Below are 23,343 nucleotides of genomic sequence, written 5' to 3'. Positions count from 1 at the left end.
GAAGGGAAATTGTAAAGCTAGAGCATACAGAGACATTCTGTACAGTTGTGTGCTGCAGGCAACAGTTTGTGGAAGAAGCGCATATGGTCAGGGGTGCACATACTTTTAAGCATATAGTGTCTGTATTGTAGCAGCACATCCATCCATTAGCCGCTTATCCTGTCCTACAGGGTCGCAGGCAAGCTGGAGCCTATCCCAGCTGACTACGGGCGAAAGGCGGGGTACACCCTGGACAAGTCGCCAGGTCATCACAGGGCTGACACATAGACACAGACAACCATTCACACTCACATTCACACCTACGCTCAATTTAGAGTCACCAATTAACCTAACCTGCATGTCTTTGGACTGTGGGGGAAACCGGAGCTCCCGGAGGAAACCCACGCGGACACGGGGAGAACATGCAAACTCCGCACAGAAAGGCCCTCGCCGGCCACGGGGCTCGAACCCGGACCTTCTTGCTGTGAGGCGACAGCGCTAACCACTACACCACCGTGCCGTCCCTGTAGCAGCACATATTTAGTTTAATTTGGGTTGCATGCGATTGTCCCTCACTGCTCTCAACCAATCAGAACACACCATCTCTCTCTCTCTCTCTCTCTCTCTCTCTCTCTTAGGATATTGCGTTAATGGATGAACAGGAGCGAGAGAACTTCATTAAAAAGATTGGCATATCGATGGATGACAGTGAGGGAAACTCGGACGATGAAGATGAAAAGGACGATCCAGAACATCATAAATATAGCTGTAAAAAGTGCCAGGTTAATAACACACACACACACACACACACACACACACACACACACACACAAGCCATTTCTGTCCTACTCCTGACAATACAATACATGCAGATGGAAACCAAAAGCACACTATAATCAGTGTTGGGAATATCTCAATCTGTATGTTGCTGAATTCCATCCTCTCGGTTGCTCAGGTGACGTTTGCAAAAGGTCGTGATTATCTGAAACACATCATGGAGATGCACAAAGAGCGTGGATACGGCTGCGTGATCTGTAACAGGCGTTTTGCTCTCAAAGCCACTTACAATGCTCACCTGGTGATTCACCGAGAACAGCTCCCTGACCCTGCTGTGCAGAGGTACACACACACACTACATGCATGTGCATTCTCAATAATTCTAAATACACTCAAGATGTAGACACACAGAGCGAAGGTGTGTTGGTCATGTGATCACTCAGGTGGTTAATTATAATTTGTAAGTAAATAACATTGTGCATTTTGGTCCTGTGACCCGATTACAGGTACATCCACCCATGTGACATGTGTGGCCGCATCTTCAACAGCATCGGCAACTTGGAGAGGCACAAGATCATTCACACCGGTGATTCATGTCACACATACAGTGGGGCAAAAAAGTATTTAGTCAGTCACCAATTGTGCAAGTTCTCCCACTTAAAAAGATGAGAGAGGCCTGTAATTTTCATCATAGGTACACTTCAACTATGAGAGACAGAATGAGAAAAAAAAAATCCAGAAAATCACATTGTCTGATTTTTAAAGAATTTATTTGCAAATTATGGTGGAAAATAAGTATTTGGTCAATAACAAAAGTTCATCTCAATACTTTGTTATAAACCCTTTGTTGGCAGTGACAGAGGTCAAACGTTTTCTGTAAGTCTTCACAAGGTTTTCACACACTGTTGCTGGTATTTTGTCCCATTCCTCCATGCAGATCTCCTCTAGAGCAGTGATGTTTTGGGGCTGTCGCTGGGCAACACGGACTTTCAACTCCCTCCAAAGATTTTCTATGGGGTTGAGATCTGGAGACTGGCTAGGCCACTCCAGGACCTTGAAATGCTTCTTACAAAGCCACTCCTTCGTTGCCCGAGCGGTGTGTTTGGGATCATTGTCATGCTGAAAGACCCAGCCACGTTTCATCTTCAATGCCCTTGCTGATGGAAGGAGGTTTTCACTCAAAATCTCACGATACATGGCCCCATTCATTCTTTCCTTTACACGGATCAGTCGTCCTGGTCCCTTTGCAGAAAAACAGCCCCAAAGCATGATGTTTCCACCCCCATGCTTCACAGTAGGTATGGTGTTCTTTGGATGCAGCTCAGCATTCTTTCTCCTCCAAACACGACAAGTTGAGTTTTTACCAAAAAGTTTTATTTTGGTTTCATCTGACCATATGACATTCTCCCAATCCTCTTCTGGATCATCCAAATGCTCTCTAGCAAACTTCAGATGGGCCTGGACATGTACTGGCTTAAGCAGGGGGACACGTCTGGCACTGCAGGATTTGAGTCCCTGGCGGCGTAGTGTGTTACTGATGGTAGCCTTTGTTACTTTGGTCCCAGCTCTCTGCAGGTCATTCACTAGGTCCCCCCGTGTGGTTCTGGGATTTTTGCTCACCGTTCTTGTGATCATTTTGACCCCACGGGGTGAGATCTTGCGTGGAGCCCCAGATCGAGGGAGATTATCAGTGGTCTTGTATGTCTTCCATTTTCTAATAATTGCTCCCACAGTTGATTTCTTCACACCAAGCTGCTTACCTATTGCAGATTCAGTCTTCCCAGCCTGGTGCAGGTCTACAATTTTGTTTCTGGTGTGCTCTGACAGCTCTTTGGTCTTGGCCATAGTGGAGTTTGGAGTGTGACTGTTTGAGGTTGTGGACAGGTGTCTTTTATACTGATAACGAGTTCAAACAGGTGCCATTAATACAGGTAACGAGTGGAGGACAGAGGAGCCTCTTAAAGAAGAAGTTACAGGTCTGTGAGAGCCAGAAATCTTGCTTGTTTGTAGGTGACCAAATACTTAGGAATTTACCAATTAATTCATTAAAAATCCTACAATGTGATTTCCTGGATTCTTTCCCCCCATTCTGTCTCTCATAGTTGAGGTATACCTATGATGAAAATTACAGGCCTCTCTCATCTTTTTAAGTGGGAGAACTTGCACAATTGGTGGCTGACTAAATACTTTTTTGCCCCACTGTACCTCACACACACACTGCACTGTGTCCCAAACCACAACCTGTTCACTGTGTAGTCCACTGTTCTGTAGGTTTATTTTATTTTAAGGGTGTTTTTTAATGTGTGTGTGTGTTCCCGCGCAGGTGTGAAGAGTCACAGTTGTGAACAGTGTGGAAAATCGTTTGCCAGGAAGGACATGCTGAAGGAGCACCTGAGAGTTCATGATAACATCCGTGACTTCCTGTGTGCTGAGTGTGGGAAAGGTAGATGACGTCGCACACGCACGCATGTGCGCGCACACACACACACACACGTGTGTGGTTTGGAGATGATGATTATGTTGATGGTGTTTATGTGACCTGTGTTTAGGGGCCACGTCCATTATTTTACTCTGTTCCCTGTCTTTGTGTGAGTAGGGATTAGGGAGTAAGGAGACATCTAGGACACAATGTGAAGAGGTTAATGTTGAATAATAAAGACTCATTCCTCTATGTCTTCCTTAACTAGAGCATACACAATTCACATTTGTGTGTGTGTGTGTGTGTGTGTGTGTGTGTGTGTGTGTGTGTGTGTCTGAGAGCAGGTATGAAGACAAAACATGCACTGCGGCACCACATGAAGCTCCATAAGGGCATTAAGGAGTATGAGTGTAAGGAGTGTAACCGCAAATTCGCGCAGAAAGTGAACATGCTGAAACACTACAAGAGACACACAGGTATGTCAGCACACACAACAACCTTACAACCTCCATCCACGTCACGTCTCTCAGACACCACATCAGTCGTCACCTGATACACGCATGTCAGCTGCTTCAGTGGCTTAAGCTGCTTACATATCCAGTCTAAGATGACGTATCAAACTGTACGGCAAAATAATACTGACTCATTTTTAAAAAATGTCATTTTAACTGAAGTGTGTGTGTTTAACATGTGATATTGTGGTGTTCTGCTGCAGGTATAAAGGACTTCATGTGTGAGCTGTGTGGAAAAACTTTCAGTGAGAGAAACACGATGGAAACGCACAAACTCATTCACACAGGTGAGTGGCATGTCACTTTATGTCACACACAAGACTGAGTTCAGCGTTTATTTCAATAAATACGTAAAGAATCTCACTGAGCTGCAGAATGAGACGTTATAAACGTTTAACATGCTGTCGGTGTGTGTGTATGTGTTAGTGGGGAAGACGTGGTCGTGTACGGTGTGTGATAAGAAATACGTGACGGAGTACATGCTGCAGAAGCACGTCCAACTCACACACGAGAAGGTCGAGGCTCAGAGCTGCCACATGTGTGGCACGAAAGTATCGACACGAGCTTCCATGAATAGACACATACGCCGTAAACACCCCGAGGTACACACACACACATACACATACACTTTACTGTGATCCTGAGAGGTGTGTTTGAGTTTTTCATTGTTTCCATGGTGATGTAGGTGGTGACAGTGAGAGTGGACTACTTAGATGATCTTCCAGAAGTGGCAACAATTGACGCCTCATCCATCAGTATAGCGCAGGTGTGTGTGTGTGAGTGAATTACATCAGTAAACAAGATTTAATTTTTTAATTGCTTATTTACTGTAGACCAACAGCGTGTGTGTGTGTGTGTGTGTGTGTGTGTGTGTGTGTGTGTGTGTGTGTGTGTGTGTCTCAGTCATCTCTCTCCATAGTAAAAGCCCACAGGAACTCAAGTCCCTTGAAAAAGAAGCAGAAGCTGCAGGAGTCGATTCTTTCAGATTCAATTGAATACGGAGAGCTAACAAGAAAAGCCAGCGAGTTCACCATGGCAACAACAGGAGACGAAACCAACTCGGCTGTGCAGAATTTACAACAGGTCTCTCTCTCTCTCTCTCTCTCTCTCTCACACACACACACACACACACACACACACACACACACACACACAAACTCATAGTTTATATCTGGTTACATGAATCATTTCTACACATGAATCATCTTTATATGAATCATTTTATATGTGACTCATTTTTCTATTAATTATATAGAATTATTCTTGCGTTTTAATTTTGTATGTATTGCTCTATTTATATATTTATATTTTAATTAATTGTTTCTTATTTAAATTTTTTGTAAATATTTTATTTTTTTATTTGGAAAGTTTATTATTTGAACAATGAATCATTTTTACAAACTGTTTTAATATAAATGAATCTTTATATGAATCATTTGATTGATTAATGATGTTTTTGTGAATAATCTTATGGAGCTTTCTGTTGCTTATAATAATCATTTTTGGGAATAATTTTGATTATGTATTTAATTGTCTTTATATGAATCGTTACTTCCAAGACGATTCTCTCACTTTTTATCAGTGAATCCTGGAAACTCAATTCCATATGAAATGTGAAGAAAATTTAAATCTCATAATATGCATATTAAAATCGACAGAAATTAAAATCTCACCACTAGAATCAGTCAGGTCAGGATGACTGCCATAAGAAAAAGTTTTTTATTTCTACATATTTAATACAGGTGAAGTTTTAATACTAAATTATTCATATATTATTTCAACCTTTGACCTCTACCCTGCCCCGACAGGTGGTGGTGTTAGCTGACCCTAGCGCCCCTCCCACCACCTCGGTGAGTTTGACTAACATCAGGGTGACGCCCATCAACACGGCCACTCAGTTTGCCAGCCTGCAGCCCGTCGCAGTGGAACGACCTCTGACCCTGGATAGCTCCATTCTCACTGTGACCTTTGACCCCGTCACTGGCTCCAGTATACAGGCGGACGGTGCGAACACACAGTCTGTCGCTCACTTCATCAACCTCACTACCTTCGTCAATCCCATATCACACCCTCTGGAGGCCTGGAGGCCTATCACAAGCACAGAGGCAAGTCACATGACCACGGACAGAAGTCACATGACGGCTGATACTGGTCAAGTGACACCGGATGGGAATCATGTGACAATAGCCATGATGATGGGCGGTGCCCAGGCTGAGCCTCAGGACACCCAGAACCCCCAGGACCCTGAAGCTCAGCTTTCACAGGAATCGCAGCGTAATCTTGGGCAAAGCCATCAAATCCGGCCCCAGGCTTCAGGGACTGCACAGCCTCCAGCTGCAGCGCCACAAATGTTCAGCTACTGAGAGCTAAAAAATCAGCAAACTCTTTTAAAGTCTTGCTCATTTGAAGGCAGTTAAATGAAAACACAGCTAGATGCATGGTTTCGACCATAAAATGTCATATTTTATGTTGCTAAAAAAGAATCATGTTGAAAGATTTGATGGATAATGTAGCAGTTATGTTCAGATTAATTCTGGATTACACTCAGTAATTCTGTCTTGACCTGCAATTCAACATAGAACCAAAGCTGGATGTTTTTTTTTGGGGGTGGGCTGCTTTTTTTTTAATTTACAAAACAGATGCATGTGTTTTAAACTACAGCTGTGGGAGAGAAGCAGCGTCACAGACGTTTTTTGTTTCCGTTATTTGGAAAAGGAGACAGAGACATGATGTTAAATTATTTCTCTGAAAAGAAGGAAACGTTGACAGAAATAAGGATTATCAATGCCTTACTGAGCTAATAATTTTTTAGTTTTTTTTTTCCTAAAAACAGGTCTGTTGCCAATAAACAGGAACTCTGTAGCAGCAGTTGGGATGTGATTTAAGGTCATTTATTATTTGCTGTGTAAGTGAGGCTGTAGAAACTGTTGCTTTGTCCTACAACAGAAAAGATTTTTCTTAAATCTGGAGAATAGTTTCTAGAAAAACATAGAGATTTTTCACTCGAGTTACAGCTGACTTCAGTATTTCACTGTGTGTGTGTGTGCGCGTGTGCGTGCATGTGTAAAAGTGAGAAAGTTATAAACATACAGATCAGTAATGTGCTGAGGAGTAAATAAATAATGAGAATGCTGTACTAAAACACATGCATTAAAAGTTAATGGATATTTTATCATTAAAAGATTTAATAATGGGGTGGCACAGTGGCTAGCACTGTCGCCTCGTAGCAAGAAGGTCTTGGGTTCGAGCCCAGTGGCCAACAACGGCCTTTCTGTGTGGAGTTTGCATGTTCTCCCTGTGTCTGCGTGGGTTTCCTCCGGGTGCTCCGGTTTCCCCCAAAGACATGCAGATTAGGCTAATTGGTGACCTAAATTGACTGTAGGTGTGAATGGTTGTCTGTGTCTATGTGTCAGCCCTGTGATGACCTGGCGAGTTGTCCAGGGTGTACCCCGCCTTTTGCCCATAGTCAGCTGGGATAGGCTCCAGCTTGCCTGCGACCCTGTACAGGATAAGAGGCTACAGAGGATGGATGGATGGATTTAATAATGTTAATGTACACTCTCTCAAGACAAAGGACGCAAAACTAACAAATCTGCATATAATATTTAATTAAAAAATTTAATAAAATAATTAAATGAGCACAAATTAAATGTATCTGTAATTAAAGTAATAACACATTCACTAAATTATATTCAATGCTTAATCAATCAAGTGTATTTAATAATGAATGATTTTGATGTTTTAGTTTTGGACTGTACTATGGAAAAGGAAGTTTATATTTTTCCACTTTGTTAAAAATGTATTTATAAAAATATACATGGAGGATTCATTTTAATGTATAAAGTTGAAGGAAACTTCTTTTTGTATATTAACGCTCACAACTACACACCGGAAATGCTGAGTAGCCGAAGTTCATTCACTCATCACATGAGCAGTTTACTTCCGGTACTGCCAGTGACGTATGTGCGCCTCTGTATTACGTTGGGTGGCCGCGAGTCGCCTGGATAGCTTACTCTTTTCACTTCGCAGTCAAAACAACTGCGGTTATATTTAATTTCTGAAGGAAAGAAATATATATGAATTAATCCAATGCATTAAAATACACTTTTAACAGTTATTATAATGTGTCGAAACGATAAGCAAGGGAGCTTTTCCCCCGACCCCGGATCTCATTTTCACGCATGCGTATCTGCATATTTGTGCTAGTGCGCATGCGCCGTCAGGAAAGCGGAAGAATTCCATGTACAGTAGTTCTTGAGTGTGTGTGTGTTTATGTATGAGAGAGTGTGTGTAACGTGGCATACTTTGACATGGAGTTTGCTGCGCTCGTAGCCGTTTCATTGATCATTGGAGCGCTGATTATTTTAGTGGCTGTAGCAGTTAGCAAGCAGAAAGCTAAAGCGAGTGAACAACAGGAGCAAAACAACAAAGAAGCTGGTAAGAATGAGAGAGAGAGAGAGAGTGTGTGTATGAGAGAGAGAGTGAGTGAGTGAGTGAGATAGTGAGTGTGTGTGTGTGTTCTCGTGTTTCAGTGTAACTCAGTCAGGCATGTTGAACAGAAACAGCAATGCAGATTCTCACTCACCCAATATCATTAATTCAGATTAAAATAATGAAACCACGTGACTCTAATTTATTACTTTATAAGATTTAAAAACAGTACCCATCTGCTTTGATTCTCTGCATTGTGTGTATATTATAATGACTTCTTACAGCAGAATGCATGTAGAATACACTGTTTAATGTTTAGTTATTAAGATTCTCAGGACTGCATTGCGATTATTTGTTTTTATTTACACCAGGTTTGGAGTCTATGTTTCTGTAAAACTCATTTTAGTGTTTTGAAGCTTCCTGCAGTTTATTTTCAGATTAAGATAAAGCTTTGAATTTAAAAAAAAATTAAAGACCCCCCCATTACTACAATTATGATGAATTAATTCATAACAGTAACTATTATTTATATTACCACTATTACTACTACTCCGAATAATAATAAAACATTATTTATACTGTTTAGCATCTTTTATAAAGTAAATGCAGCTCAGTGTGCTGTACAGTGTGAATTTTTAAAACGACAAAAAGAGTAAAAAACAAAACCAAGAGTTAATAAAGAAATAATTGAATAATAATAATGGAAAGAAGAAAACAAAAATATGTAGTAAGTGAGTAAAAATAGCAAAAAGATTTTAAATTTAAAGGATAAAATTATTTAATTTATTGAATTAAAATAATATAAAAATAAGTGAGGCAAATAAAAGCTGATAAAGTATTTTTGCTAATTTATATATATATATATATATATATATATATATATATATATATATATATATATATGGGTGGCATGGTGGCGTAGTGGTTAGCGCTGTCGCCTCACAGCAAGAAGGTCCGGGTTCGAGGCCCGTGGCCGGCGAGGGCCTTTCTGTGCGGAGTTTGCATGTTCTCCCCGTGTCCGCGTGGGTTTCCTCCGGGTGCTCCGGTTTCCCCCACAGTCCAAAGACATGCAGGTTAGGTTAACTGGTGACTCTATTGGGGCTTTTCCACTACCAACGCGGCTGAGTTGGGCTGAGCCGTGCGGTGCTGAGTCGAGCTGAGTGGGGCTGTTGGGGTTGTATTTCGACTACAACCGCGCTGAACCGTGCTGGCTGGAAGTGGGTGGACACATTGGGTGGAGTTAGCGAAAGTGGGTGGACGTCACGTGATGTCGTTAGGCGGCGCAAACAGTGACATCAGTGACCTTTTAAGCGGTAGTCTCACGACCCGGCTAGTAAACAATAAACATGGAGGACATGGAGTCGTTAGTGTTGCTGGTCTTGGTGCTAGTTTTCTGATCATCATCTTCTTTGTCGTAATTCTTCTTCTTCCGAGTTTACGGTGTTTACAGATCCCAGCGTGCTCGCGGGGCGTGTGTGGGCATGTGAGGACACACCCCCTCACCAATCAGTGCACAGGGGAGTGTCTCCTCACGCCCCTAGCCCCACTCGGCTCGGTTGGGCTCACTTCAGCTCCACTCCAAAACCGTGCGAGTTTTGGGTGCTGAGTAAGGCTGAAGTGAGCTCAGTCGTGCTGCTCTGAGGTAGTCGAAACGCGAGCCGTGTTGGGCTGAAGTGAGCTGAAAAAGGGTAGTGGGCCCATAAATTGACCGCAAGTGTGAATGGTTGTCTGTGTCTATGTGTCAGCCCTGTGATGACCTGGCGACTTGTCCAGGGTGTACCCCGCCTTTCGCCCGTGGTCAGCTGGGATAGGCTCCAGCTTGCCTGCGACCCTGTAGAACAGGATAAAGCGGCTACAGATGATATGAGATATATTTTTTAATCACTGATAAACAGAGCCTGAAAGTTTAATATTGTGTTCCAGATGTTGGGTGCATTTTAAAAAAGGCTGCTTCACTTCTTTTAATTTGTATGTCTGGAAAAACAGAAGATGAAAGTGTGAGTGAGTGAAGAGGGATAATTGTGTTTGCTGCTCATTTAGTATGAAAACCTGCACTTTTTTTTTTTTTTTAAAGATTTTTTGGGGGGCTTTTTTCACCTTTATTGGATAGGACAGTGTAGAGACAGGAAATGAGCGGGAGAGAGACGGGGAGGGATCGGGAAATGACCTCGGGTCGGAATCGAACCCGAGTCCCCAGATTTATGGTATGGCGCCTTATCCACCTGAGCCACGACGCCCCCGAAAACCTGCACTTTGTACTTTTAGTTTACATCACTGGCAGTGGGAGTCGATTTTTATTCCCTTTCAGTTTTTGACGTGTCTTTTATTTTGTATTAATCTCAGAAGAGAGCTCGGTGAAGGCGCCTTCCGCTAAGAAGCAGAAAGTGCAGCAGCGTCTTCGAAAGGAGAAACCTCAGCAGCACACATTCTCCCACCCGCTGCTCGCTTCCTCGCTGAAGGTACAGAACCGATTCTGCTAATTCTCACAGCGCCCAGCTTTTCACGCAGTGTGTTTAGTGTGTTACAGGAGATGATCTCATCCTCACTGTCAATGTGTGTGAGTGTTCTGTTTATATTGTTAGTCTCATAGTGGTTCAGTGACGTGTCTGGACTTCAGCAGTAATGGGAAATACCTGGCCTCCTGTTCTGATGATCGCACTGTCCGCATCTGGAGCACGAAAGACTTCCTGGTGAGAGATCATAAATGTTTGAGGGCCAATGTGGAGTACGACCATGCCACGATCGTCCGCTTCAGCCCCGACTCCCGGTGAGACACACAGTCATAATGCAGCTGTTACAGTTAAATCTAAAGGAATCTCAAGTCTGAGATGATAATGATTTGTTTGAATGTACAGAAAATATCTTTAGTAGTACACAGTTTGAAAAGCCACATCTGTCTGTCTCTCTGTCCTTCTGCCTGTTGGTCTGTCTCTTTTTATCAACACTTAACACACACATTACACATTTACTATGGAAAGCCATCTGTATGTTTGTGTCTCTGTGAGTGCCTGTGTACTCTTATTACAGTTATAACATATTCAACATTTATTGCCGAATTCATAATCTATTACTCTGATGATGATGATGATGATGACTGTGTTCCTGCAGAGCTTTCATCACATGGCTGGCGAATGGAGAGACGATTCGTATCTTTAAGATGATCAAGAAGGATGATGGTGCGTTCAGTTTTAAAGCAGCTCCGGAGGATTTTCCCCAAAAACACAAAGGCATCGTCATGAACATGGCCATCGCAGACACAGGTTCACTTTACACCTTCGTTCAACATTGTTTGTGTTCACTGCAGCTCCCGAGTCAGAGAGAAAAAAAACTGTCTGTGCTGTCTGAGTGGGAGGGGCGTATGCTCTCTCCACTGTCAATAACGTCAGTACTAGCCAATCGTGTGCAACTTTGAGCTCATGTATGAGGAAGAGGGCGGATAGCGCTGTCCTTTGTGTTATGTTGCCCTGTGATGCAGCGTGAGCAGCAGTACGATAAGATGCAGTTTGTGTTTAATAAATAATAAAGGTGATGAAATGACTGTTTCTGTTTCCTGTGTTAAAGGGAAGTTTATAATGACTGCATCGGTGGACACCACCATCATCATCTGGGATCTGAAAGGAGAAGTTTTAGCCTCCATCAACACCAACCAGATGACCAACTCGCACGCTGCCATTTCTCCTTGCGGCAGGTCAGTGTCCACACACGCTACACAATATACACATACCGCACACCTTACATGCACACACTACACAATATCCACAGTACACACACCCTACACGCCACACACCTTGCAGACACAACAGAATATCAACAGTACACTCAAACTTACACACATACTACACACACCCTACACTCACTACAATACACACACACACACATCCTACACACACATGCACACGCCTTGCACACAGTACGCACACACAGTACACAATATAAACAGTACACACTGCACTCACACAGAACGCACACACAACGCTAATTATACTCACATTGATTAGACACACTCGCACATTTGTATTTGCCTCCACCAAGGAGGTTATGTTTTTGATGTGTTTTGTTTGTTTATCTGCCTGTAAGTCAGATTTCACAAAACCTACCGATTTCCATGAAACTTGGTGGAAGGGTAGAGCATCGGCCAAGGAAGAACCCGTTACATTTTGGAGAGGGGCTGAGTCAGGGGGCAGATCCACAAATTTATTTACACTTTGACTAACATTGCGAGATACAACATTTGCCATACTTCTGAAAATCCAGTAGATGGAAGTAAAGTTCAATAGTAACAAAACATAACCAATGTAGAAATATGATGACTTTATATCACAGTCCACATTCACGGGTACCAGTATTCCTCGGAGATGTGTCTATTTGTTTATGCTTGTTTATATTTATCTGTATTTTTTATACATCAACTAAATGCTGAAGTACGTTATAAATAATGGTAACTATTATATATTTAATTTAATTTCCTAGATAATTTGTTATTTTGCATATTTGTTTGTTTTATTAAATCAAAAGAATTTATTATTAGAATTGTGTGTGCATTATTTGTGTAATAAATTGTTTTTAATTTATTCAGTATTATTTAGTGCTAAATTATAATTTGTATGTAGGTTTGTGGCAGCATGTGGCTTCACTCCGGATGTTAAAGTTTGGGAAGTGTGTTTTGCTAAAACAGGAGAGTTTAAAGAAGTGACTCGAGCATTCGACCTAAAAGGTCATTCAGCCGGAGTGTACAGCTTTGATTTCTCCAACGACTCCCGCAGGTTGGTGTCTCCTCTCTCTCTCTCTCTCTCTCTCTCTCTCTCTCTCTCTCTCTCTCTCTCTCAGACTCTCACACACAGATAAAACTAAACACTATACAACATTGCGTGACAAATAAAATGACAAAGAGCACAATGCATTATGCACTATATATACTAGCACACCCTACGTAGTGCACTACAGTTAAGATCTCTGTCTGTAGAAGTGTGTAAGTGTGAAACAATGACTCTTACACTCTCTGTAGTGTTCAGTGTGTGTGTGTTGGTTGGTCCACAGGATGGTGACGGTGTCTAAAGACTGCACTTGGAAGCTCTGGGACACGGATGTGGAGTACAAGAAGCAGCAGGACCCGTACCTGCTCCGGACTGTACCATGTCAGGTATCGGAGGGAAGTCGTATCGCTCTGTCTCCGGATGGGCGTGCAGTCGCCGTGTCTAATGGCCGAGACCTTTACATGTACAATGCGAGCTCGGGTGAGCTGGAGGAGGAATTCCACAGCGTCCACAGCGAGAACATCACTGACCTCAAATTTGACATTAACAATCGTTTCCTGGTGAGCAGCGGTGACCGGGCCATCCGGGTCTTCCACAACGTGACGGGTTACCGTGCCGCCATCGCTGACATGCAGGCCCAACTGAAGAAGAGTACCAACGCTGGTGTGAAGCAGCGACTGCAGCAGCAGCTCACCGACGCCCAGAACGCCCTGAATGCAATCACCAACACGCAGAACAAGTGACTGCTGTGTTTGAGTGGATGTGGTGTGCTGTTTTTAATTAATTAAAAACCTGAGTGTTTATAGCATGGGGTTCTGGTTTATTTTATGAGTTTGATAAATATTGAAAATAAATAAAAGTGAGAACTTTAGTGTGATTTAAACCACCAGTTTAATTTTAATACAGTTCTCTAATTGTTAATTATATTACAGTATACCATTTATTATTTGCATTATTTTCTGCTTGTTGAGACTGGGTGTCTGTTTTGAAGACTTGTTTTAAAGCCAGTACAATCAGACTTAATTTTAAAGAGTTCTTCCTCTTTTATCACAGCTGAAACGAACAGACAATGAGCTCACATTCAGCTCGAAAGTAAAAGACGAGAACCATTTGAGTAAAGAGGTGGGATCATGTCAGGCGGATCTCGCGAGTTCTCGCGAGATTCTGTGAACCTGACGGCGAGAGTGACACGATTGCGGCTAAAAGAGGAAGCTAACTAGTTAGTTCAGACTTCAAAAGAATCCCATTTAAACATGTCGGGGCGCTCGGTTCGCGCGGAGACTAGAAGCCGGGCTAAAGATGACATTAAGAAGGTGATGGCGGCGATTGAACGAGTCCGGAGATGGTGAGTAGCGAAAGAAGAAGCTTTCTGAGGAAAAATATCTTCTAAAGAGAAAGTTCTGAGTCAGAAAAGGGAAGGAGGCGGGACTTGATAAGAGGATGGAGTTGATTGACGCTTGAGTTGACCAATAGAGACGGACTTGGAGAGAGCGGTATTTGTCATGTTAATGAGAGGAGGGGCTAAATCCCTGATTTTAATATATTTGCATATCAGTGTCACTTTGGCAGTGACTTCGAAGAATTTTTTTTAAATTTCTTTTGTATATTTAACGATATTTGAATTTATACACATTATTTTTATACGTATTTTTTGATATATAAATATTAAGGTAGTTTGTAATTTATATGGAAGGAAGTTTTCACCCTGATAAGTGCCCTATATGTACAACAGGAAGTGATCTGAGATCCACCTCTTGAGTGTCTATGTCAAGTGCACTACAGAGAGAATGGAATAATGACTTTTACATCTTACTTTAGTTCACACTGTGGAAGTGATCTGACACTCAGTAATCCCTAGAGGACTAAAGAATGTCTTCTGCACTCAGTTTCATGCACTACATGTCAAACAGTGAAACAGTTGAAATAGCAAATCCTGTACGTTCAATATAAATGCTTCCTATTTCCTCAAAAGTGAACTATATGTTAATAGGGTGTGACATAAAGGCTCCTAGACCCTGTATAAGGCACAATATATCCAGTACAGAGCCTTTAACAACTCACACAGCCATTACAGTAATGTATTTTTACTCCCTATATATTTATTTTAGTTTATTTTACACAGGGAGAAAAAGTGGGTGACTGTTGGAGACACGTCTCTGAAGATATTCAAATGGGTTCCTGTAGTGGACACTAAAGAGGTAGGAGACGTCTGAGACACAACTTGGACTTTACGCTCACTGACTTTATAAACTGTGTTTGTGTATAGTTTTAGTTTAAATAATATGGCTTAATTACAGAAAGTGAAATTAAATACAGAGAAAACAAACAGCGATAATAATAAAATAATAAAAGATTATAATTACCTAAAATCAAATCAGCTGACTAATGAATTGATTTATTGATCAAAAGATTTATTAATGATGTATTTATTGATTGTTTTAATTTGTTTGTTGGTTAATGGTTTAATTCAGTGCAAAATATTAATGTTGCAAGAATATAAATAAGTTAATGTAAATGATAAATTTTAAAAGTAATATCAAGTATCAGTTGGATGGTAAACATATCTATGAAATAAATAAATGTAAGCTGCTAAAATTGTAATTAATATATTAAAGTTAATAATAATAATCATGTGAAACAAACAAACATTTAATAAGTTATGTTTTTGCCCTGCAGAAGGAGAAGAGTAAAGCTCCACCTGCTGCTGAGGTTCAGATCAACACTTTCTCTTCAGAGGAAACGACTGAAAACTCCTGCACAGCTCTCCTGGATTACCAAGGTGTATATACACACACTTACATACATACACACAGGAGCTGATGTGAAAGTATTGGAAGTGATAATGGTGTTAATTATGAAACCGGGATTCATCCCAAATGTTAAAGTAGAACATGTTCCTGTGGTGTTTGTTCTCATTGCCACCAGTGAGATGGTCAGTATTACCCACAATCCACTGCACACACAGGAAGGGGTTTCATGTTTTATTTATGTTAACCATCGCTGTGAGATCAGGAGGATTTATTTAAAAAAAAACTTTCTTGTTTTGTTTACTGTGTGTTCTCTCTTCATTACCTTTGTATGTGTGTAGATGAGAACAGCAGTCACAGCTCTCTCTCAGACTCGTTCCAGAGTAAAGTGATCCCCGCTGACAGCAGCACGAACTCCAGTCCTCAGCGCAGTGAACCTGTCAGCCCTGTCCCTCACACACACTCACACACACTCACACACACTCACGAGTATCGCCCTGACGAGCCACTGCCACCAACACTCGGCCAGGAGTGTATGGAGGGTGAGAACCGAACCCCACACGCACGCACGCGCGCACACACGAGTGCAGTGATGGAGAAAGGACAGTGTTATGACTTTTTTCAGATATCATTTTCTCATCAAACTCCTCTTATTTTATTTATTGCTCATTTGGTCTTTTTTTTATAATAACAGAATCATTAGTGTCACGGTGCAGAAAAATGGACATAAACAGACACAATTCCATGTTTGAACGCTGTGGGGAATCATGGGAAATGGACTTCTTTGCAGACTCGAGTGTGGATATAACAGTTGCAATGATGATAATTTATTACATTATTATATTATGTGCATTGTATAAAATATTATTATTATTATTATTATTATTATTATTATTACAAATAATTAAAGAGTAGTCGGTGAAATACAATTGTATGTAATTAATATTTTATTATTGATTATTTTACTGAGGTTTCTTTTTGCATATAATACTACAGCTATTATTATTATTATTATTATTACTGTGTGTAATACTTTTCTGTGTGCTTGTTTAGAGGCATCGCTGCAGCGTGAGATGGCTGATGAACCACCGACACTGGTTAAAGAAGATATTTTACCCGTTACAGCTCAGGTAAATACATGTATATTAAATAAATATGAAAATATAAAATATTTATTTATTTGTTTTGTTTGTTTGTTTGTTTTTACACAGGATGAGGAAAATTCTGGCGCTCCACCTCTTAAAAGAGTGTGTACTGAGCACACGTCTGTTATCCAGTCTACTCTGACCAGTTAACACACACACACACACACACACACACACGCACAGTATAATCAATGTGCTGATGAGACATTCCTGTACTGAGAGGAAAGTAAGGCGTTTCATGATCAGCAGCAGTAACTGAATTTATTACCTTTATAGCAGGTGTGAAGGCTCAGGTGTTCCACTGCTGCAAGACATTCTGGGTGAACCAGTGCTAGGCAGTGAGCGAGGCAGGACTGAGTACACTGAGGGGACTTTACACGCACTCTGGGGAGTGAATCAGATGCTGTAACTTTCTGCTTTAGTTGAGTTCACTGGCATTTATTAGTGTATGATAAAGTGTTTAGAAAATATCTTTTACACTTTACACCATTTTACAGGTTGCACTGACTGCGACTATGTGACTATTTCACCATCACAGGAAAGAAAAGTGAACATGTTCATCAATAAAATACACCGATCAGTCATAAAATTAAAAACACTGACAGGTAAAGAAGTGAATAACACTGATTATCTCATTACAATGGCACCTGTCAAGTATTAGACAGCAAGAGAACAGTCGGTTCTTGAAGTTGGTGTGTTGGAAGCAGGAAAAATGGGGAGGTGGGTTTCACAATCTGCTAAAAAAGTTAAATCAGACACCTTTCTCTTTTAGCCATCATTAACTTTTTCAGCAGTTTGCTCTGAAACAGTAGCTCTTCTGTGGGATTAGACCATATGGGCTAGCCTTTGTGCCCCGTGTGAATCAATGAGCCTTCGACACTCATGACCCTGTCGCCGGTTCACCGGTTGTCCTTTTGATCCTTGGACTACTTTTGGTAGGTACTAACCACTGCATACCGGGAGCACCCCACAAGATGTGCCATTTTGGAGATACTCAGACCCAGTCATCTCACCATCACAATCTGGGCCTTGTTAAAGTCGCTCAGATTGCCCATTTTTCCTGCTTCCAACACATCAACTTCGAGAACTGATTGTTCTCTTGCTGCCTAATATATCCCACCCCTTGGCAGGTGCCACTGTAATGAGATAATCAATGTTATTCACTTCACCTGTCAGTGTTTTTAATTTTATGGCTGATCGGTGTACAATATGACACAAAACTGAAGCTGGCATCAGAGACTGAATCACTCGCTTTTCCAGAACATTGTCATGTGAAATGCGCACACACAGAGTAAAATTCCCTCACAGCACTTTATCAGCTTGATAACTAGCGCAAAAACTCATCAGACGTAAATTAATCAGTAAGAGTGAGTGCTGAAGATTGTCCTGCAGTTTATCAACATTTCCTTCATCACTGCTACAAATCACAAATTTATTTTATTTTTCTGATTCTACAGATTTCCTGCTAGTTCACTTCTGTAGGTTATTAGTCTGTTACAGTGAATTATGAACACACTTAAATGATATCTATCTATAAATAATATACATACACGCAACATACTGTACATATCCATGAATATAGATTATATTCGAGAGAATTTTTATCTTACAGTTCAAAAAGGAGTAAATAATAATATCAAGATAATTTATTTCTTCCCCATGCAGTCATATTTAATGATGGAGTAATTGTTTTAGTTCAATTTTGTTTATTTGAAAAGAATTTCTGTTGTTGTGTTTTTGATATCGGGTATTTTTAATGTTTATGATTCTTCATTATCGTGATTATACTGTATGAATGAAAGCGGTTTTGAGTTTGAAGTAACATTTAGCTGATGACGATGATGATGATAATGATTCCTGTACACTGGTTAAGTGGCACATTGATGTTGAATTTATATTATTATTTAAAATGTCATTAAAATATTTGGACCTTCTCAGTGTCTCCTTTTTCCGTCTTCTGTTTTCCAATAAACTATAAACTTAATATATAATTGTATGTTAATAATATAATAATAAACAAAAAAAGAATAAGTTTTACAGCACAATGTTTATTCAGAAGTACATGTATGAAAAATGATGATGATGATGATCATCACTAAATACACAAAAGTGAAAAGTAAAAAAAAAGAGTAAATACATAATCAGGTCTTCATTTTGTTTTTCGTTCTGTTTTTGACCAAGAATTCTTGATTAATTTTTAAGAATCTCAGTCTGTGTCTTTCACACACTCCTCCTCACTGAAGATCTCTTTAATAAAACATATTCTGGTGTATTGGTAATATTAATAATACAAATGACAGAGATCATAACATGTAGGATATTTTTTACTCTTTATTGACAAAGGGAAGGGAAGAAACAAACAGATAAACACACAGACAACGTGATGTTCACTCCTGCTCCTTGTCCTCTCCGTGAGTGATGACGTAGCACAGGTTTTTGTAGTCCAGGTTTCCAGCGACGTCCAGAGGGAAGTTTGTGAACATCTGATTTACCTGATGGTGTCAGAAACGGAGGAGAGAAATAATGAGCTGAATATTCTGCTTATGTCAGGATTATTCATTTATATAATAAAATACATCATTATAAATCATTATTCATACTGAAAGATGCAAGAGTGCATAGATCAGACAGATCAGATAGATTTTAGATGAAAAGAGACACTCACCTCTGCCTCTGTGAATTTGTCTGCCTGAGACATGAGATGGTACTTGATCCTGAAAGACAGATTTCACATGTTTGACAGGCTGTGAACTGAACAGATCTTTGACAATTCAAAGCAGAAATGATGAAGGCAAGAAATATATATATCAGTTCACAGCCTGTCAAACATGTGAACATATATATGTGTGTGTGTGTTTAAAATTATTATGAAATACTACAGAGATCCAGTCATGAAATATCTCGATACAACAATCAAATCATTATATACTGTGTAAATATAAAATTATTCACCTCTAGTGTTTAAAGATGAAATTCATGATTTTTACTCAGAATGCAGAATGTGTTCATCCAGTGGTGTGATGGTGAAAAGGTTCTGAGAAATACACGATATGCTGATGATGAAGTGATAAATGGTGTTAGATTGTGTGAATAAACTGGACCCTGAGTGTGACTGTGTTCAGTGTTCAGATATTTTCAGGTGAATAAACTCCATCACTCACTCTTCTCCTTTAATGATGCCCGTTCCCTCAGGGTCAAATATTTTGAAGGCAGCAAGAATGTTCTCCTCCGGATCCGTTCCTGGAAAAGCAGAGGAGAAAAAGTGATATTTGCATTTGTGTGTGTGTGTGTGTGTGTGTTTAAACGGAACTTTAATGTAAATGGAGAGATGTGGAGATCTGTGTGTTTGCTCTCACCCTTGAGTTTCTCTCCGAACATGCTAAGGAAGATGGTGAAGTTTATGGGACCTGGAGCTTCCTTCAGCATCTCATCCAGCTCATCATTACCTACATTCAGACGTCCTGTAACACACACACACACACAGCACATGGGAGAATATAATTTAGAAGAATCTCTCTCGGGGCGGCACGGTGGTGTAGTGGTTAGCGCTGTCGCCTCACAGCAAGAAGGTCCTGGGTTCGAGCCCCGGGGCCGGCGAGGGCCTTTCTGTGTGGAGTTTGCATGTTCTCCCCGTGTCCGCGTGGGTTTCCTCCGGGTGCTCCGGTTTCCCCCACAGTCCAAAGACATGCAGGTTAGGTTAACTGGTGACTCTAAATTGACTGTAGGTGTGAATGTGAGTGTGAATGGTTGTCTGTGTCTATGTGTCAGCCCTGTGATGACCTGGCGACTTGTCCAGGGTGTACCCCGCCTTTCGCCCATAGTCAGCTGGGATAGGCTCCAGCTTGCCTGCGACCCTGTAGAAGGATAAAGCAGCTAGAGATAATGAGATGAGATGAGATGAGATGAGAATCTCTCTCTCTCTACTGTCTGTCTGTCTGTCTGTCTGTCCTCTCTGTCTCTTTCTTTGTCTGTCTGTCTCTCTCAGTCTGTCTGTCCTCTCTCTCTCTCTGTCTCTTTCTTTGTCTGTCTGTCTGTCTCTCTCTCTCTCTCACCCAGGGCAGCGAATGTGTCTCTCAGATCATTCTTGTCAATGAATCCGTCTCTGTTCTGGTCCATGATGGTGAAAGCCTGCAAAAAAAAAGAAGAGGGAATGTGATGTGAGGACATTTTGGTGCGCTGCAGTATTTAAATCTCAATGATATAAAAATAGATAACCACATTATTATTATTATTATTATTCCTCACCTCCTTAAACTCTTGGATCTGAGACTGCTCGAACATGCTGAACACGTTGGAGCTCGCTGCTTCCTTCTTCTTTGCCTTTTTGGGAGCCTGAGATTCAGACATCAGTTAAATTTATTATACTAATCAGATTTCTGCAGTTTAACCCATGAGTGACTGGAACAGTGCAGACTGCTCTTCATTTACACTCTTTATATTAAATAACCATTAAACCACTTGCTGCTGTGCTGCTGTGGTGAGATTCAGACACCCGAAGTGGAGTTACTCTTATCGCTCTGAAGCTGATTATTTTCCTCTAACTGCATGTGGTCATGTCTTTTATTTCTCTTACAGCACATTTAATTTTTAGTAATTGAAGAACAGAACATACTTTTTATCCATTTATAGTTACATGTAATTTTTCTGAAATAAGTTAATTCCTGTTCTCACTTATGTTATAGCAGCTATAAACAGTCGTTCCCTCACCAGCCTCACTTGAAGTAATAAGACAAAAAAAAACAAAACCCACAGCTTGTTACACATTAGCAAGAAACTGCAAAGAAGTGTAAACGCTTCTGTCCTGAAGATGTCAGAAAACTTAAAGTTACAGTTTTATTTTTGTCTGTTACAGAGCTGATTACTGATACTGAAGACTCCTTCTGTACATGTTACATAAACAATTCTACACTTTTTAAGTCAGTTTATTATTAGTGGAGCATCTGCTGTATGAGTCCCTGTGAATGAGCTGTTACTATAGAAACAATAATGGATTAGAACGAGTGCACTACTGTAAACCTGTGATGTGAAGCTGCACTACTGTCAGAGCTGCTGTTCTAGAAAATTAATCAACACCTGATGACCAATCACAATCCAGAACTCAGCAGAGCTGTGGTGTATATTACTAACTGATGAACCTATCTATCTATCTATCTATCTATCTATCTATCTATCTATCTATCTATCTATCTATCTATCTATCTATCTATCTATCTGGAAAGGAGAATAAAGGAGGCCTACCATTGTGTGGAGCTTCTTGTTCTCTTCCTGTTTGAAAGACGGACGAGGAGACGCAGGAGAAACTTTTTTTTATGCTTTATATACTCCAGCGCCTTTGGACATTTGTTCTAAGTTTAGATAAAAGAGGAGGAACGACAGAGGCATTGTTTCCTTATAGAGAATGAACACTGACCACAAATACCCAGAAGTACCCCACATATGCCCCCACCTCAAACCACAGCCCTCTGCTATTGTAAAGGACAGATGCTCAGTGTGAAATCCTGCTATCTTAAGAACTGTGTGTGTGTGTGTGTGTGTGTGTGTGTGTGTGTGTGTGTGTGTGTGTGTGTGTGAGAGAGAGAGAGAGAGAGAGAGAGAGAGATGTTCTAAGAACACATGTCATTGTCCAAACAAGTTCTGTGTGTACCGGTATGTGTGTGTGTGTTACTGTACTAACCGGTAAAGCGATTTAAGTATACGATATTTAAATACAGAGAAACTGGAGTGATATAATATTTATTCTATGTAATTCATGTATAAATATAGAAAGAGTGTGTGTATATGGAACAGTTGAAGGTAAATATCCTTAATAAAACACCTGGAGTAAATGATCTAAAAAATAGCTATAGTAAAACTATAAAATGTGAGTATCTACAATAAATATCTAGAATAAAACACCGAAGTAATGTAGACTCATTGCTCATTACGCAGGAGACTCTGAAATGGAGAACTCTTACAGCCAAAGTGATGAAAAAAGAAAAGAAGAAAAGAGAATGAAGTGAATTCTCAGCAGTGTTTCTAAGTTCCACATAAACGCCGGTGAAGTTTCAGTCTGGATCACGTTCACACTTCACTCGAGAATAATAATGTGTGATGTTTACACTGAGTTAATTACATTTCCCACCATGCAGATGTGAGTCATATAAGTCATATAAGCCCTGACTGCACTTATAATCTGGTGACCTTTTAGCTAATTAGCCAGTGTTAGATAGTTAACTCTGGATAAACTTCAGATTATGAGTTATATTAGAACGCTGATCTCATTCTCGAAAAATGAGAGTGAAGTTCACACTTTGAACCGCTTTCCAACCCTACACAGAAACATTTTAGTGTTGTTAGTGTGAAGAACTTACTTCGAGAAGGTTTTCAGGTTTTCATTTCATCCATGAAATGATTGATGTTTTATTGTCGTAAATTCAGAAAAAAAAAGTTTCATAGCACTTTGGTTTGTGTACCTATGGAGAATATTTTAAAGGTCTAGAGGGTTTAGGAAGCTAGAACTTTTAGGGTAGCCCTGCAGAGCCCTTGAGGAACCTTTGAAGAACCCTTGAGGAACCCATGTACACTGAAAAAAATGGCCTG

The 23,343-nt window shown here is 40.5% G+C and overlaps 4 protein-coding genes across 9 annotated transcripts in view; 3 read left to right on the top strand and 1 right to left on the bottom strand.

Annotated features, from left to right (window-relative positions):
- prdm15 (PR domain containing 15) overlaps positions 1-6,552 on the top strand; it is a 15,919-nt gene extending 9,367 nt beyond the window's left edge. For both annotated transcript variants that reach the window (XM_060909506.1, XM_060909507.1), the window contains exons 16-25: positions 618-761; positions 935-1,098; positions 1,263-1,342; positions 3,080-3,199; positions 3,520-3,651; positions 3,891-3,974; positions 4,114-4,289; positions 4,373-4,453; positions 4,591-4,770; positions 5,496-6,552. In XM_060909506.1, the coding sequence (XP_060765489.1) occupies positions 618-761; positions 935-1,098; positions 1,263-1,342; positions 3,080-3,199; positions 3,520-3,651; positions 3,891-3,974; positions 4,114-4,289; positions 4,373-4,453; positions 4,591-4,770; positions 5,496-6,050 (1,716 nt within the window). In that variant the 3' untranslated portion in view covers positions 6,051-6,552. The remainder of the gene's footprint in view (positions 1-617; positions 762-934; positions 1,099-1,262; positions 1,343-3,079; positions 3,200-3,519; positions 3,652-3,890; positions 3,975-4,113; positions 4,290-4,372; positions 4,454-4,590; positions 4,771-5,495) is intronic.
- A 1,323-nt stretch (positions 6,553-7,875) lies between these two features.
- Positions 7,876-13,677, top strand: tbl2 (transducin beta like 2). Its single transcript, XM_060909508.1, has 7 exons — positions 7,876-8,124; positions 10,462-10,577; positions 10,701-10,885; positions 11,227-11,378; positions 11,680-11,806; positions 12,729-12,881; positions 13,156-13,677. Exons 1-7 carry the CDS (start codon positions 7,998-8,000, stop codon positions 13,613-13,615), a joined length of 1,320 nt encoding a protein of 439 aa, XP_060765491.1. The 5' UTR covers positions 7,876-7,997; the 3' UTR covers positions 13,616-13,677.
- Positions 13,678-13,973: 296 nt separating this feature from the next.
- Positions 13,974-18,698, top strand: bcl7ba (BAF chromatin remodeling complex subunit BCL7B a). Of its 3 annotated transcripts, none has more exons than XM_060909230.1 (6): positions 13,989-14,217; positions 14,995-15,070; positions 15,549-15,651; positions 15,961-16,161; positions 16,673-16,749; positions 16,831-18,698. In XM_060909230.1, exons 1-6 carry the CDS (start codon positions 14,126-14,128, stop codon positions 16,912-16,914), a joined length of 633 nt encoding a protein of 210 aa, XP_060765213.1. In that variant the 5' UTR covers positions 13,989-14,125; the 3' UTR covers positions 16,915-18,698. The 3 variants fall into 3 exon arrangements, with proteins under 3 accessions (XP_060765212.1, XP_060765213.1, XP_060765214.1); XM_060909231.1 differs by having other exon boundaries at positions 14,143-14,217; positions 14,981-15,070; XM_060909229.1 differs by having other exon boundaries at positions 13,974-14,217; positions 16,673-18,698.
- Positions 18,699-19,077: 379 nt separating this feature from the next.
- On the bottom strand, positions 19,078-22,108 carry myl10 (myosin, light chain 10, regulatory). 3 transcript variants are annotated; one of them, XM_060909679.1, is made up of 7 exons: positions 22,003-22,108; positions 21,010-21,096; positions 20,817-20,892; positions 20,121-20,225; positions 19,926-20,004; positions 19,430-19,478; positions 19,078-19,256 (listed from the first exon to the last, which is right to left on the bottom strand). In XM_060909679.1, exons 1-7 carry the CDS (start codon positions 22,003-22,005, stop codon positions 19,152-19,154), a joined length of 504 nt encoding a protein of 167 aa, XP_060765662.1. In that variant the 5' UTR covers positions 22,006-22,108; the 3' UTR covers positions 19,078-19,151. The 3 variants fall into 3 exon arrangements, with proteins under 3 accessions (XP_060765662.1, XP_060765661.1, XP_060765663.1); XM_060909678.1 differs by lacking the exon at positions 22,003-22,108 and having other exon boundaries at positions 21,010-21,111; XM_060909680.1 differs by lacking the exons at positions 19,078-19,256; positions 22,003-22,108 and adding an exon at positions 19,717-19,798 and having other exon boundaries at positions 19,441-19,478; positions 21,010-21,111.
- Between the last annotated feature and the right edge of the window lie 1,235 nt (positions 22,109-23,343).

This window comes from Neoarius graeffei, chromosome 25 (genome assembly GCF_027579695.1).
Source record: "Neoarius graeffei isolate fNeoGra1 chromosome 25, fNeoGra1.pri, whole genome shotgun sequence".
In the NCBI taxonomy this organism is placed as follows: Eukaryota; Metazoa; Chordata; class Actinopteri; order Siluriformes; family Ariidae; genus Neoarius; species Neoarius graeffei.
This window is presented reverse-complemented; position numbering and strand designations above follow the sequence as displayed.